The 15,036-nt window shown below is 39.6% G+C and overlaps 1 protein-coding gene across 9 annotated transcripts in view; it reads left to right on the forward strand.

The window, feature by feature from the left end:
* Positions 1 to 566: 566 nt before the first annotated feature.
* LOC137953327 (probable arabinosyltransferase ARAD1) overlaps positions 567 to 15,036 on the forward strand; it is a 31,316-nt gene continuing 16,846 nt past the window's right edge. Inside the window, exons 1-4 of one of the 9 annotated variants that reach the window (XM_068800674.1) lie at positions 567 to 836; positions 1,692 to 1,935; positions 3,052 to 3,101; positions 3,581 to 4,541. In XM_068800674.1, the coding sequence (XP_068656775.1) occupies positions 3,717 to 4,541 (825 nt within the window). In that variant the 5' untranslated portion in view covers positions 567 to 836; positions 1,692 to 1,935; positions 3,052 to 3,101; positions 3,581 to 3,716. The remainder of the gene's footprint in view (positions 837 to 1,691; positions 1,936 to 3,051; positions 3,102 to 3,580; positions 4,542 to 15,036) is intronic. The other 8 variants (XM_068800673.1, XM_068800677.1, XM_068800675.1 and 5 more) reach the window with 8 other exon arrangements.

Raw genomic sequence — 15,036 nt, forward strand, 5'->3', positions numbered from 1 at the left:
AGTCGATACCACATGTACTTACTTAAGTGCCTAGGTTTGAAGTCGGTACATGTGGTACCTAATTCAGCCTAGGTAGGAAGTTGGTACTACTGAACCGACTTCACTACTAGGAAAATAAGTTGATACCAACAATACCGACTTCTATACTCCGACATTAAGTCTGGTATCGACTTTTTTGCTTAGTGCTCGATTTTGGCAATACGGATTTTCTAGTGAAAACTAAAAAAGAGGAAAAGTCAGTTTTTCAAATATTTTGTGCTAATAGTTGGTCAGCCAAAATTCGAAGAATGAAACATTATTTCTGAAAAATAACCTTATTGTATTTCATTTTCCCTATAATTTTCTATTGTAACAAACTCTCCTTACTGGTGCCACTTCGTATCCATAACCATGACGAGTTACTATTACACCCAAAATGGATCTCCCTTAATTCTCAAATGCATTCTTGTGAACTGTACAGAGTAGCATCTGTTAGGAAAGCAGACGAGCGTGACTACCTCTCTCTAACACGTTCAATTTGGCGCTCGCGAAGAACGTTGACGATATTGTCGTTAACGATTACTGCATGTGATGGGACTTACTGCACGGGGAGTCTGTTTAATCTGCCAATTGCCCGTTTCCTGTCCTGAGAGCCTAATTCGATTCTCCACCCCTCTGTTAATTCGAACCAGAACCGGTGCCTGAGTCAGTGACATCGGATTTTGCCCGTCGAGTCCCATCTCAGCTTTTCCTTTCTAGCACTTGCCTCCTGCACCTTCTTCTTTTCCGATCGCCTCAACTTCACCCTTCCTTGCTCTCATCTTCTTCGTTATCGCCGTCTACTTAGTAGCCTCGAGGTATGCGCTCTCTTTCGACCTTTCTCCTTATCTCATCCGTCGTGTATGAATTCTCTGGTTCTTTCATTCTGATCTGTCTGAACGGATTTTGCCCATCTACTTAGTTCGTCTCTTCTGTCATCTTTGTCACTGTTTTTAATTCCATCTCGTACTTTTGGTAGGATTGCTTTTGAATCTTCGAAGGGCTTCTATGATTAGAATTGAAACAATAAAGCCTTGAGCTTTATGCTTTCCAATTAAATACGCTCGGATTTTACCCATCCCATCATTCAATTTAGCTTGATAAGTTTTTCTTTATTAGCACGCAACAGTGGAATTGAAGATTCCCTTGGGAAATCGAATCCGACTGCTGTTTGTCTAAAAGAAAGTTGATTTGTACGTACCTATAGGAGCTGATCAGACTCCTTTAGTACATTAGTGATATTATGGCCTGGGACCATAGTTGGATCTCATACCCTGAATTTTTATCTTGGAGATTGTTGGAGCTATACTGAGAGCCAAATTGGTTTGCCTTGGATCATGCGAGAGAAAGCCTATTATGTTGCAAGACTAAGCAATAATAGAGCTGGCTAAGATATTGAATAGAGCAGTTAGATTTAACAATATCTTAAATCTCATCTGTAAGTTTCCCCTGCTCATAATCTTCTTCCTTCGCCTTGCTGCCGTTCTTCTCAAGTTTTTTTCCCCTCTTATTCATATTAATCTCTAGAAATAAACAGCTAAATAAATACATAATGCACCAAATCTCTCTCTCTCTCTCTCCTGTGATCTTTTTTTTTTTGTGTTTCGGTGTTGTCTGTTGTTAGTGTCTGGTCATGTTTTTGAGATATAGTTCATCCTTCTTTCTTATTATAGGTCTTCACAGAACCTGATCAGAAAATTGGAGGAAATATGCTTTGATGGAAATGTTTGGAGTTGACAACCTGTGGTTTTTTGGTTAAGTTTCAAGTTGTAAATGTTCTTGAGGTCAAGTTGACAATGCTCAGTGGAATGTTGGTTGTTCGGTAGAAAGCTTTGGAGTTTATAATGTTTAGTGAAGCTGATTAAGAGTCTGCATAGTTAGATTTTCTATATCTGCCCCAAGAAAAAGAAAATGAAGGTGCATATTGGCTGTCAAACATCATGTACTAGCAAAAAATTACAAGAAATGATCAATGGGAACATTATTCTGCCTGTTATGGGATTGACAAAAATTGATAGTGAAGATTTAAATTTGAAAGTGTGAAGTATTTACACTTGTTCATTAAAAAATGACATAAATAATATGATAGCACTATATACTAATAAACTTTGCAGATATTGAGTGTCAGTTACTCCAAAGCCATTTTGTAAAGCCTTAATAAAGAGTCTCATAGAAACATGATTAGTTGTTATATTGTTAATTTCAGTGGACGGATGAATTTAAACAAAGAACAAAGATTCTGAATTATCATGAAGCACTGAGCATGTTAAGTTTCTGAAAATGCATTTGAACTTTGAATAGAACTTTGCTATTTGATCTATCTATTTTCTTTTCTCACTTACTGGTTATAATTGTAACCAATTGAGGACTTAAAAGAGCTTTGAAGTTCAATATGCTTAGGATTACATATAAAAAAAAGAAGCTTACAAATAAATCACACTTTCAATGTAATTTCTTGTTTTTATTTTTGGTACGTTGAAAGGTTTTTCCAGTTAGTAACTTCAACTGATAAATTGTGGAAGGTTATGCTCTTAGCATGCCCAAAAAGTGCCAAGGTTGGGCATGACTGATGGGGTATTTTCTGTTTTTTTTTTTTTATTTCTGTTTGATAGGAAAGGATTGCACAGCCATAAAGGCAGTCAAACAGTCTGCCCTCTCTCATGTTTGTATATATACAAATGAAAACTTAACCAAAAAGAAAAGTTACTTGCTTTCTACTTTTTTGGTAGTGAGTTACAAGTTAAACTATATAAACATTCAGGACACAATTAAGAAGTTATTACTTTGAACTGTAGAATGTGAGAACCTGATCAGAAATATTTTATTTGAAAGCAAAGATATTAAGTTTCTTTGATTGAAATTCCCTCACACATCTATAAGTCTAAACCTATCCAGTACAACATTCGAATGATTTCGGAATTTATCATTTTACGGTTTTGTTCTTTTTTTATTTTATTTATGATTTGCAGAACTTGTCATTTTATGGTATTGATCCCTCTCTCTTAAATTTTTTTGTCTGGCTGCTATTGCAAGGAAAAAGCTACACAGCTTACTATGAGGATTAGATGCATAAGAAACACATGGTATGTTTGCAGTCATCTTTTTAATTGTCTAGAAGTTCCTTTAAATCCCTTTATAATAGTACCACATAGAGGTCTTTGGTGGCAAGCAATATGGATCAGGAACCTCTGGACTTTGTTTATCTGTTAACATGTAAATCCGTATCCTTTACAACATTATGTTATAGCATCCAAACTGTTGTATAATGTTTCTATAAGATAAATTTGGTTAGCAAAAGCCCCTACTGCTATCCACTATGGATCTTGATTATGTAGACATTATGATCCTTTTACCTGCTTGGGATTAGTTTTTCAAGTATTTGGCTGTGATCATGATGTGTATGTACTTCGTCTATCTACATTAAACACAGATGTCCTGTTCCTTTGCTGAAAGTTCAGTTGAATATTTCACATTTTTAGCTTGAAGCCCAAAGTCTCACATAGCTAATGTCTCATGAATCCTTAATAGTTGGCACTAACAAGTGGATCTAATTTTCATGTAGCAGCCATTAACAGGAGAAATTCAGCATCATGTTAGAGCTGCTAACACGAGAAATCCAGTGTTTGGGACATTGTTAGCAAGGGCTGTGCTGGGACATCAAAGTCTTTTCCAGGTTTTTCACCTGCTGCACCGCATCCATGTCCGACCTGTCAAAGCCAAGAAAGCCTCACAAAACTTCCTCTGTCCCCTTCAAGTCCCTCACCTCTCCCAAAATGCCTCGCAAGTCCTTGCTCAAGCCCACTCTGGCTACTGCTATCATGATCCTTTCCTTCTATCTCCTCTTCAGTTTTTTCTTCTCCAACCCTCCAAATCTTCCTTCACACTCAACCTCTGATCTCAATAAGCTTGCTGTGAAGTCTGGCCCTCCAATTCAATCTCCAGCCAAAATCTTCCTCTACAATCTCCCCCGGAAATTCACTTATGGTGTCATTGAGAGCTACCTCGCTGCCCGGAACTCTCCTTCAACTGATCTGAAGTACCCTGGAAATCAGCACTCTGCTGAGTGGTACCTCTTCTCTGATTTAATTTTTCCAGATCGGGTCAATTCCCCAGTTGTCCGGGTTTTTGACCCAGAGGATGCTGATCTTTTTTATGTCCCATTTTTCTCTTCACTGAGTCTTGTTGTGAACCCCCCTGGAAAGGCACCAGGTGCATATAATGATGAGGGAATGCAGGAGGACTTGATGGAGTGGTTGGAAGAGCAAGTGTATTGGAAGAGAAACTTAGGCTGGGATCATGTATTCATTTGTCAAGACCCAAATGCACTGTATAAGGTGATCGATAGAGTGAAAAATGGGGTTCTATTGGTCTCAGATTTTGGGAGGTTGAATAGGGGTCAGGCATCCTTAGTCAAGGATGTGATTTTGCCATATTCACATCGGATTAATCCTTTTAATGGGGAGGCTGGAGTTGACAGGAGGAAGTCGCTGTTGTTTTTTATGGGGAATCGTTACCGTAAAGAAGTAAGTCTCTTTAATTTCTTCATATACATCAGATACTTTCTGTTTCTCATGTTGCTTTGGACTAGGAAAAAAACAGTTATTCGCTGGAGTTTTTGTTCTTAAAGGGAAGCTTCAATTAAGTTTATAGATTTACTCTTTATTTCATACTTACTAACGATGTTGTTTAAGGCATTTTTCATTTGGAATTTTTATGAATTTATCTCTCCATTATCACTTCTGGAAGTGAAGGCATTCTTTCCTGCTTATAAAGGCATCTTTCTGTTCTATTGAATGGAATAATAACGGATAGGCTGCTCTGTTATCAGTAGATTTCAATGAGCTTTAGATTTTATCCTTGTTTTTTGTAAGAAAATAACTTGTTGAGTAATGATTCTTGATTGCCTATCTGGTTCTTCTGTGGCATAAATGTTTGAATGGAAGGTAGAAACAATTGTTAAATTATTTTAGCAATGACAAGAGTGTTGTTTTGTTCATCTAAACTCTTCTGAAGTTTCTTCTTGGTTATATACTTCACATAAGAATATGCTGATCTATTTCTCTGAAGTACAGCAGGTATCTGTTGTTAATAAACATATTGCATGCATAGGTCATTGATTCCTAACATCTGTGGTTTAGCGATTGGTTTCCTGAAAAGACAGCATATGTGCCATTACTTGCTTAGGCTAGATAGTGTTGCTTGTGGTTATTGACTGACTAGCTAGAGTTGTGTGCTTGACTACCCCTTATACCTTTCCATCTTTACAACAATGACCTTGGTAATTGTAAAACTTAAATTAGTAGAATTTGTATGTACCTTAAAAATTATGACAGTAAGTTATTAACACCTGGAAGTTTATGAGTGTTCCTAATCTAAAGGAACAAGCAGGCCTCATTAGTGCCCCTGCGTCACGCTGCTAGATTGAGCGAGATATCACTCCTAGACCTCCAACATGCGGCCTAGTTTACTGCAACGGAAGTAGACGAGTCAGCCTCTCAAAACAAGAGGAAAGAACATGTAAAGGAAGAGAAATAAGCTCCAAAAATATAGAGAACTTCTTTACGAAAATGAAGATGGTTCACATAAGTATACAATGCCTATTTATAGGCGAACTGCGGATAATTATCGCTTATCCCTTGTCTTACGTCTACCTATACTATCTTGCCACCTAAGCATGCGGATTGCCCCTTATGCATATTTCAAACTAAGCATTATCTCTCATGCCCTAAACAAGCTTAGAAAATCCAATTCAAAACCATGTGAATTGATCCAATTTCGAATTTCAAACTGGTAAGCAAGCCAGCTAGCCAACTCCAGCTACTAAGCTTGCTGCCTGCGTGAGTGCCACCTTGGTGCGCTCCTCACTTGCATGTGCCCCCCAAGCACATGCACTTGCACCCCAGCTACTGTTGCTGCACCTGCACTTGTGTTGCCAAGCCTTCTATTGTTGTTGCTGACTGCGATAGGCCATTTTTATGACTTGGGGTTCACGTAGCTATCTTGCATGCCTAGTTTGGCTGTGTTGGCTGTACACTCCACTTTGTCTTTATTGCATTCGCCTGCATATCATGCTCCCCCAGCAATAATGTATACATTCTCGCCGTGTAGCCCCTCCAATAGGCTACAACCTCCTCCTCAAATTGCCAGAGTTCAACATCATGCTGTAAGTGGTTTCGCTCTCTGGCAAACCCCTCCATTTTACTTGGTATTCCGTGTAATGCGGTAAACCCCTTCATCGCATCTCCCAGTCAGTAACGATGTAGTCCACTTTATGTGTAAAAATGGTGGACACATCAATAGGTGCTTGCAGTTCGACGATGTGTGTGTTAGAAGTGCCCTCGTTGTATGGCTTAGATTACTTATGTTAAGGAATAGTCCCTCATGGATTCGTGAGTACAAAGATCTTGAATTATTAGTTGGGAAAGAGGTTTCTTAAGTTGGCTAGTCATTTTGGGCTGGGCCTGGGACCCAACTTCACATGGTATCAGAGCAGGTACTCATATGTGGGCCTACACCTAAACTGTCCACTTTTAAAGCCACAAAAAGGGCATACACATAAAACTATCCACTTGTAGAGCCACAAAAGAGGGCCTATACCTAAACTATCCACTTATAGAGCCATAACACCTAAAATATCCATTTGTAGAGCCACAAAAGAGGGCCTACACCTAAATTATCCACTTGTAGAGCCACAAAAGAGGGCTTACACATGAGGGGGAGTGTTAAGGAATAATCCCACATGGATTAGTGAGTACAAAGATCTTGAGTTTATTAGTTGGGAAAGAGGTTTCCTAAGTTGGCTAATCATTTTGGGATGTGCCTTGGACCCAACTTCACAACTTAAATGGAATATGTTTTGGCGTTTTGTTTGATTGCAAGACTAGAGGAGGGGCGAACTTATATGGAATATGTTGCAGGCAACATTCTCAACCTGTCAAATAATAAGAAAATTGTTGTAATTCTGGTAGAAAGGCAATTTGGTCATTTCACCATCACATATAGGAGTTACAGCAGTACCAGTTTGTTAGATTACTTCTCTTTTCTCTATGCCTTTAATTTCATTCAATTCTGATCTGTAATGTAAGAGATATTAGGCATACTTGTATCTGAGGGCATTTTTGCCATTTTGGTAAAGTTTACTTAAGTGATATAAAAGGGGTATTAGGGTCGAGTGTAGAGCCCTAATCTAAGTGCAGTCATCACTTGCTGCTTCTCCATTTTCTGTCCTCTCTTCCCCCTTTTTCCTCTCTTCTATTTTCTCTTAATCTCATCACTTTTCATGGTATTTGAGCAGTGATCCTTGGTTTGGGAGTTCCTTTTTCAATAATCTCAGGTATTTCTACAGATTTCACACATCTAGAGGAAGGTATTTACTTGATTTTGCTACTGGTTGGGTAAACGTTCAGCTCTTTCTCTTCTACTTCCATTACCATTCAGTTGATGGCTACTACTACAGATTGAGAAGATTTGTGCCTAACTACTACACTTTGAGGGTTATTGAGTTGAAATTTGCTTCTTCTTTTTTTATTTGTGTGCCCCCTATTACTGTTTCCTTGATTGCATCATCTCTCAATAGGCTGACATCAGCCCTAATTGTGTTGGTTTCTGTGGTGAATGTTGATTTGTGTGCATATTCTATATAGTGGATACTTCGTGGTTGGCGCATTTTGGGTTATTTGCCCTAATCCTAATTTTCTGTAGTATGGGGCCCACAAGACCTAATTTTTGGGAATTAGAAATGTTGCTGCAGTGAGCTTGGAGCTTGTTTGGAAATCCTAATTGAGTTCAATGGAGGTGTATTGAAGGATTTAAATGGAGGATTCTGGTAAACAAGTGGCTGCCCTTAAATACTCTGAAGGTTTAGATAGTAAAGATTTAGGCTATATACAGATTACTTCCAATAAGTTAAATAAGATGGGGCAAATTATGTCAACTGATCTCGTTCAGTTCTTATGTTCCTTAAGGCCAAAAGGAACGCAAAGTACATTAGAGATGCTTTGCCTACTCCTATCTCTAAAGATTGGAAGGCCGAAGATAACCAAGTTATGACTTGGTTAGTTAACAGTATGGAACCAAGGTTCAGTGATCAGATTTTTTAGATGTGGAATAGCTAAAGAGATAGTGTTTTTTTTTTTTTTATTGAGAAAGTGATCATTTTATTATGCAAGAACCAAATAACAAACAACACTAAGGGAGCACACCCTTTACAACAAGGGATTGGAGGGAAGCTCCCTTTTTAGCAAGTAAATCGGCTACAAAATTAGCGGATTTAGGTACGTGAGACCAAATACAAGTGATGTGGGGTAAAAGATCCATGATAGCATAAAATACATCCCTGTGTCGCCACGATGGGGTGGAAGGTGAGGAAAACTAATAATCACTACAAAATCACCCTCAATATGGAGCGAGCCAGAGAAATGATTCTGGAAGACTGTGAGGCTAATGAGGAGGGCTTGAAGCTCAGCAGAAGTAGAATCTGAGACACCCATAGGGCCAGAATAAGAGATGATCTGATTGCCATCGGTGTCACGAAAGACATCACCAAATCCGGCCTTGTCGGGGTTACAAAGAGAGCTGCCATCAAAGTTGAGCTTGAGGTAACCCGGTTGGGGGGGCTGCCACTCCTGAATAGTGGTAGATCTAACTGGGGAACCCATCTAAGTGAGAGAACACCTATTGTCTCTAAGGAGAAGGCCCATGAGAGAAGAAAATTTCTTCCTAGTATGAAGCCAAGAGGAAACAAAGCCAATAATAGATAGAGGAGGTGACCCTCTCAAGAGCTAGAGCTTTGGCATTGAACGGTTGATTGTTGTGTTCCTTCAAGATACCCCAAGGGATGGAGGCAAAACAAACAGAGATAAACAACTTACCCATCTTGGGGAAAGAGACCCCAAGAAGCATGCGGCAGGCAAAAATGAGGTCCCAAGGAAAACATAACTGAATGCCCACCCGGCTAAGGATGTCCATCCAAATCGACCAAGAGAAAGGGCAGGAAAGGAGAAGGTGGCTGTCATTCTCCTCCTCAATACTGCAAAGGGGGCAAGAAGTGCAAACATTATGGTTATCACGGCGCCTAAGATTGTCAGCAGTGAGAATCTTATTGAGATTGGCACTCCAAAGGAAGAACTTGACCTGAAGGGGGGCGCAAAGGTGCCAAACGGTAACCGCATCATGATCAGCAAAGCATGAAGTCCATCCCTTGATGAGGGAATAAGCAAAGAAGACCGAAACGTCACCACTTGCCTCCAACCACCAAATCATCGAATCAACCAAGGAATATTTGGGTCTGGAAGACGAAAGAGTGTCCAGGAGGCGAGAAGCAAGTAAAGCATCTAAGTCATCTAGACCGCACCAGAGGTGCAGGTCCCAGGAGCCAAATCACGAAGCGTTAATGACTGAGAGACTACTTTGAGTGGAGGCCTGCCAGACATTGCTGAAAGAAGCCCAAAGAGGTCCACTGCTCAATTACCAATCCTCCCAAAACCAAACCAGCCACCCATTACCAACATGATATCCAATGCTCGAATTGAAGAACGGAAGGAGAAAGTAGATAGCTCTCCAAATTGGAGAGAGCACACGTCATCTACCACCCGAAGTCCACCAATGCTCATGCCAATGCAGCCTAGAGGTCACCATAAGCTTCTAAAGGTTGTTAGAGGCTGTGTAGAATTTCCAAATCCACTTGAGAAGCAAGGCCCTATTCATATCTTTGGTAAGCCGGATCCCCAGACCGCTCTGAGATTTGGAGAGGCACTCATCAGACCAGCCAATGAGATGATATTTAAACTCCGAGCTTGTGCCACGCCAAAGGAACCTCTTTTTAATTATGTGGCTGAGACCGTACAAGGCAAGAAGGAGAGGTAACAATTTGGAATTCCAACCAAGCAAGATTTGAGGAGGACGAGCCTTCCAGCCTTTGAAATGAAACTACCACATTAAGTGGTCAGCTGGGTCTCAAGCTTCTCAATCACTGGATTCCAAAGATCCTTGCCAAGCCGGGAGGTGAAGAGGGGAAGGCCGAGGTACGTAGCTGAGGGCGAGGATAGGGAGCATCCCAAGATATCAGCCATGGATCGAAGGAAATCCGGATTGATGTTGAACCCCATTAACATAGTCTTCTGCCAATTTACCTTTGACCTGATGCAAGCTCAAAAAGGCCAAGCAATGCCTTATTCTTCACAATATACTCAAGAATCCCGTCGCCAAAGATGAGTGTGTCATCCGAAAATTGAAGAAGTGGAATATCAAATGCAGCAATGTTGTTAATCAAACCCAGCTAACCAAGTTCCTTGACAGATTCTTTTATCCCCTGAAAATCCACTAGGTAATCTCTAATTCAGATTCTTTTCGAGTTGTGCATGGATCATGGCTGAGAATTGAGCAAATCAAATGATTGGGAATAGCCTGCTGGAGAAGAAAATGTGACCCATCAATCTCAATCTTAGTATCAAAATGCTTACTTTTTACCTGATTTTGTAAAAAAGAAACAGCTTAGTACAATTTTCAAGACAGGTTGCATTTTGTTGTTCTTAGTCATTCATTAGTTATAATGGCTAGAAGTTTGCAGAGCCAAAAGTGCTCCATAAATGAAGAGCCGAAACCCAAAGGCCCCAACCTTTCCATCTAAGTGTGAGCCTCAAAAGCCCAGTTCACTTCTTCAACAGCAAGCCAACGGATCCGAGACTAGACTGAGGCAGGACTCAAAGTCTGTGCTCCTCTGTGGAACGATACTGTTGCTTGGCACAGTCCTTCCATCTGCAGCGAACCTGCACAGCCGACAGCAAGGATTTCGATCCCACCTGCTGGAACAATGGCAGCTCCAAGGCAGCGGCATGCAAGCCTCAAACTCCTCGTCATTCGATATCAGTTCTACATTATCAACATCCTCATCGAGAGAGAGAGAGAGAGAGAGAGAGAGAGAGAGAGAGAGAAGGGCAATCCACTCCCAATGAGAGGACGTGGCAATCAACAATCAAGAGGCCGAGGCCGAAAAAATCCAGAAAGAGGAAATTCCTCAGATAAGAAGGGCAAAGCCCCAGTGTCGTATAAAGAGACACTTGAAGTAGAACCAGAGTATATTACTCTTCCGGATACGGAGACAATTCTAATCCTCAATAAAGAGGATCTTGAGGGTACATTGGATTCCTGGGAGATGTTACAGAAATGGCTTGGAGAAGCCTACTGTCCCATCCGTGCAGGAAAACGATGGTATTCCTTTGAATCCATTTTGGTTCATCTAAATTCTATATCAGTGCATCATACACTGATCAATGTGGCTAAATGGGATAGCCCAAGAGCGTACAGCAAATGTACAATACAAAGATTCATGCATCCCTCAACATGGGGAAAATTTGATTTGGCTAAAGCAGCTAATCTTCCTAATGATAAGGAATTTAATTATTGGGATTATATGGATTCTTGGTATAATACTTTTTATTACCAAAATCCTTCCCATAGGCATTCCTGGTTTTTCCAATGGGAAAAGAATGTCTTTCAGAGGTCATTACCTCTACCCAGTTGGGTCTTTGCATGGTGGATCAAATTTGGGCCACCCATTTCAATATTACCTGAGCCCATTAAGGCTTGTTTTAGTAAATGGACTCAATCCAGTCCTGAGCTTAAAGCTCTGGGTTATGAAAAACCCCCAAAGCATTGGGACAGTCTTATCTTCTTTATGGTATTTTCTCTACCATGGATTTGGAGATGGGATTGTACTACAGGCTTTAATGATAAAAGCCTACCAGTATTATTAGGAACTTTTCATGTTCGATGGTGGAAAAATTTCCCCAATATTGATACCAAAGTTGCAGAAATTAAGTCTGCTATCATACAAAATGAAAACAATCTTGGATTGCATCGCATCCCGGAAGTCCATTATGACTTCCAATATCTACGAATTTATTCACAATATCATAAAGTACTTACAATAAACTCCAAGACTTAAAGCACACGAGTAGGCAACCTTGAAGACAGAGGGGAAGGTTTTTCAAGTGATGCCTTAGCAAAAGAAACTAACTCCTTATATAGAAGGAGTGAACTAATGTGGATTTGAACATATTTGAAATCCACCCCTAATACAAAAAGTAACCTCTATAATTGAGGTGGTGAGTCATGATCTCTATAATTGAGATTCTTGGATGAGTCATCATCTGGATTATCTTCATCATCTTTATCATCCACTTTATCTCCATGATGGGGATTGGAAAGAGACATTTGATGGGCTTGGTCCCAACGCATCTTTTGTTGACGAAGAGCCTTAACTCTTATCCGATGCAGGCGGCTACTGGCGGCATCCTATGAGTGAGACTTTATGGAAAATGGCCGACCAAATATACTGTAGGAGCCTTGATTGATGTGACAAATAGGCCAGCTGTGGGCCGGAGGATAAGATTTCCTCTGTGGCTTTTGGACGGACTTGGCCGACGAATCTGGAACAGATTTATCTGTCATAGTCATATCCTGCAAAATTATTTCTTTTTAGATGTTGCCTTGAATGCTTGCAACATGAGATTAATATATTCTTCCGGATCCTCATCATCAGGTGGCTGACTATCCGGTCAAGAGTCTTGAGCATTATCATCTTGCTCAGTGCTATTATAATCAATGTCTTCATCATCTTCAGCAGCAGAAGGTTCAGACACGGACATGTTGTCGTCTGCTGGGTGGTGAGAAGAAGTGCCTTCATTGCACTGAGTGACCATAGAATCCTTCATTGATTCTAATAATTTTTTCATAATATCTTTTTCCGAGATATTCGGAATCAAACTCTTTAATTGAGTTTTGAAACTTGCAAATAAATTGTCGGAGTCATAATGGACTTCCGGGATGCGATGCAATCCAAGATTGTTTTCATTTTGTATGATAGCAGACTTAATTTCTGCAACTTTGGTATCAATATTGGGGAAATTTTTCCACCATCGAACATGAAAAGTTCCTAATAATACTGGTAGGCTTTTATCATTAAAGCCTGTAGTACAATCCCATCTCCAAATCCATGGTAGAGAAAATACCATAAAGAAGATAAGACTGTCCCAATGCTTTGGGGTTTTTTCATAACCCAGAGCTTTAAGCTCAGGACTGGATTGAGTCCATTTACTAAAACAAGCCTTAATGGGCTCAGGTAATATTGAAATGGGTGGCCCAAATTTGATCCACCATGCAAAGACCCAACTGGGTAGAGGTAATGACCTCTGAAAGACATTCTTTTCCCATTGGAAAAACCAGGAATGCCTATGGGAAGGATTTTGGTAATAAAAAGTATTATACCAAGAATCCATATAATCCCAATAATTAAATTCCTTATCATTAGGAAGATTAGCTGCTTTAGCCAAATCAAATTTTCCCCATGTTGAGGGATGCATGAATCTTTGTATTGTACATTTGCTGTACGCTCTTGGGCTATCCCATTTAGCCACATTGGTCAGTGTATGATGCACTGATATAGAATTTAGATGAACCAAAATGGATTCAAAGGAATACCATCGTTTTCCTGCACTGATGGGACAGTAGGCTTCTCCAAGCCATTTCTGTAACATCTCCCAGGAATCCAATGTACCCTCAAGATCCTCTTTATTGGGGATTAGAATTGTCTCCGTATCCGGAAGAGTAATATACTCTGGTTCTACTTCAAGTGTCTCTTTATACGACACTGGGGCTTTGCCCTTCTTATCTGAGGAATTTCCTCTTTCTGGATTTTTTCGGCCTCGGCCTCTTGATTGTTGATTGCCACGTCCTCTCATTGGGAGTGGATTGCCCCTTGCGGGGTTATACATGATTTTGACCCTGGAGAAATTCACGGGTTAGAAAATCAGGTAAGGAGTTCAATTCTCCTTTGATATGTTCTATATCAAAATCAAAGGCGCTTAATTCCGCCTGCCATCTGGCAAAGATTTGTTTGGAAGTAAGATTCTTCACATCCTTCTTAAGAATCGATTTGGCTGCTGAACAATCAACTCTTAAAAGGAATTTTTGATTTAATAAATCATCCTGAAATTTATGAATGCACTTAATTATTGCCAATATTTCTTGTTTCACAGTGGAATAATTAAGCTGTGCATTATGCCAATTTCCAGAGGTAAATCGAACAAGTTCTTCTTTACCTGATGGATTTCTTTGTTTTAAGATGCCACCATAGCCTATATGGGAAGCATCAGTAGCTACCACCTTCGGATAAGAAGGATTAGTGAGGTTAAGACAAGGGAGTTGTTTAACGTTACTCTTAATTAGTTGGACTGCCTGAGTATGTTTAGGAGTCCATGGCTCAGGATTCTTTCTGAGTCTTTTGTGCAATATTGCAGAATCTTGAGCAAGATGAGGATAATAATCTGCAATATAATTGAGACTTCCTAGAAATCTCTGAAGTTGAGTTTTCTCCAGTAGTTCATCCGGGAACTTAGAGGCAAACTCAATGCTTCGATCAATGGGAACTATTTTTCCCTTGTGAATATTGTGACCTAAAAATCTAACAGAGGTCTGGAACAATTTCATTTTCGGTGCCGATATCACCAACCCATGTTTTCTAATAACTGATTTGAAAACATGTAAATGCTTAAAATGAGCATCAATAGATTCTGAATAGACAAGTATATCATCAATATAAACAATGGTAAATTCAGAATAAGGAGCAAATATATCATTCATGATATTTTGAAATTCAGATGGAGCATTTTTCAAACCGAAAGGCATAACATTCCATTCAAAGTGACCAAAAGGGACAGTGAATGCAGTTTTATATTTATCCTTTTCATTAATTTGAATTTGTCAATATCCAGATTTCAAATCAAATTTGGAAAAGATTTTAGCAGAAAACAATCTGTCTAACAAATCTTTTTTATTTGGGATAGGATATCGAATCCATATCAAACAGTCATTAAGGGGTTTATAATGAACTACTAATCTAGGAACACCTCGTTCCTTTTCTGCATTTTTATTAACATAAAAAGCAGTACAACTCCATGGGGAGTAAGATTTTCTAATTAAGTTTTTATCCAACAGATTTTGGATTTCCTTTTTGCAGAG

The sequence above is a fragment of the Aristolochia californica genome, unplaced genomic scaffold (genome assembly GCF_029961685.1).
Source record: "Aristolochia californica isolate CCGP_79_NKW_82.1479 unplaced genomic scaffold, dmAriCali1.0.hap1 SCAF_16, whole genome shotgun sequence".
In the NCBI taxonomy this organism is placed as follows: domain Eukaryota; kingdom Viridiplantae; phylum Streptophyta; class Magnoliopsida; order Piperales; family Aristolochiaceae; genus Aristolochia; species Aristolochia californica.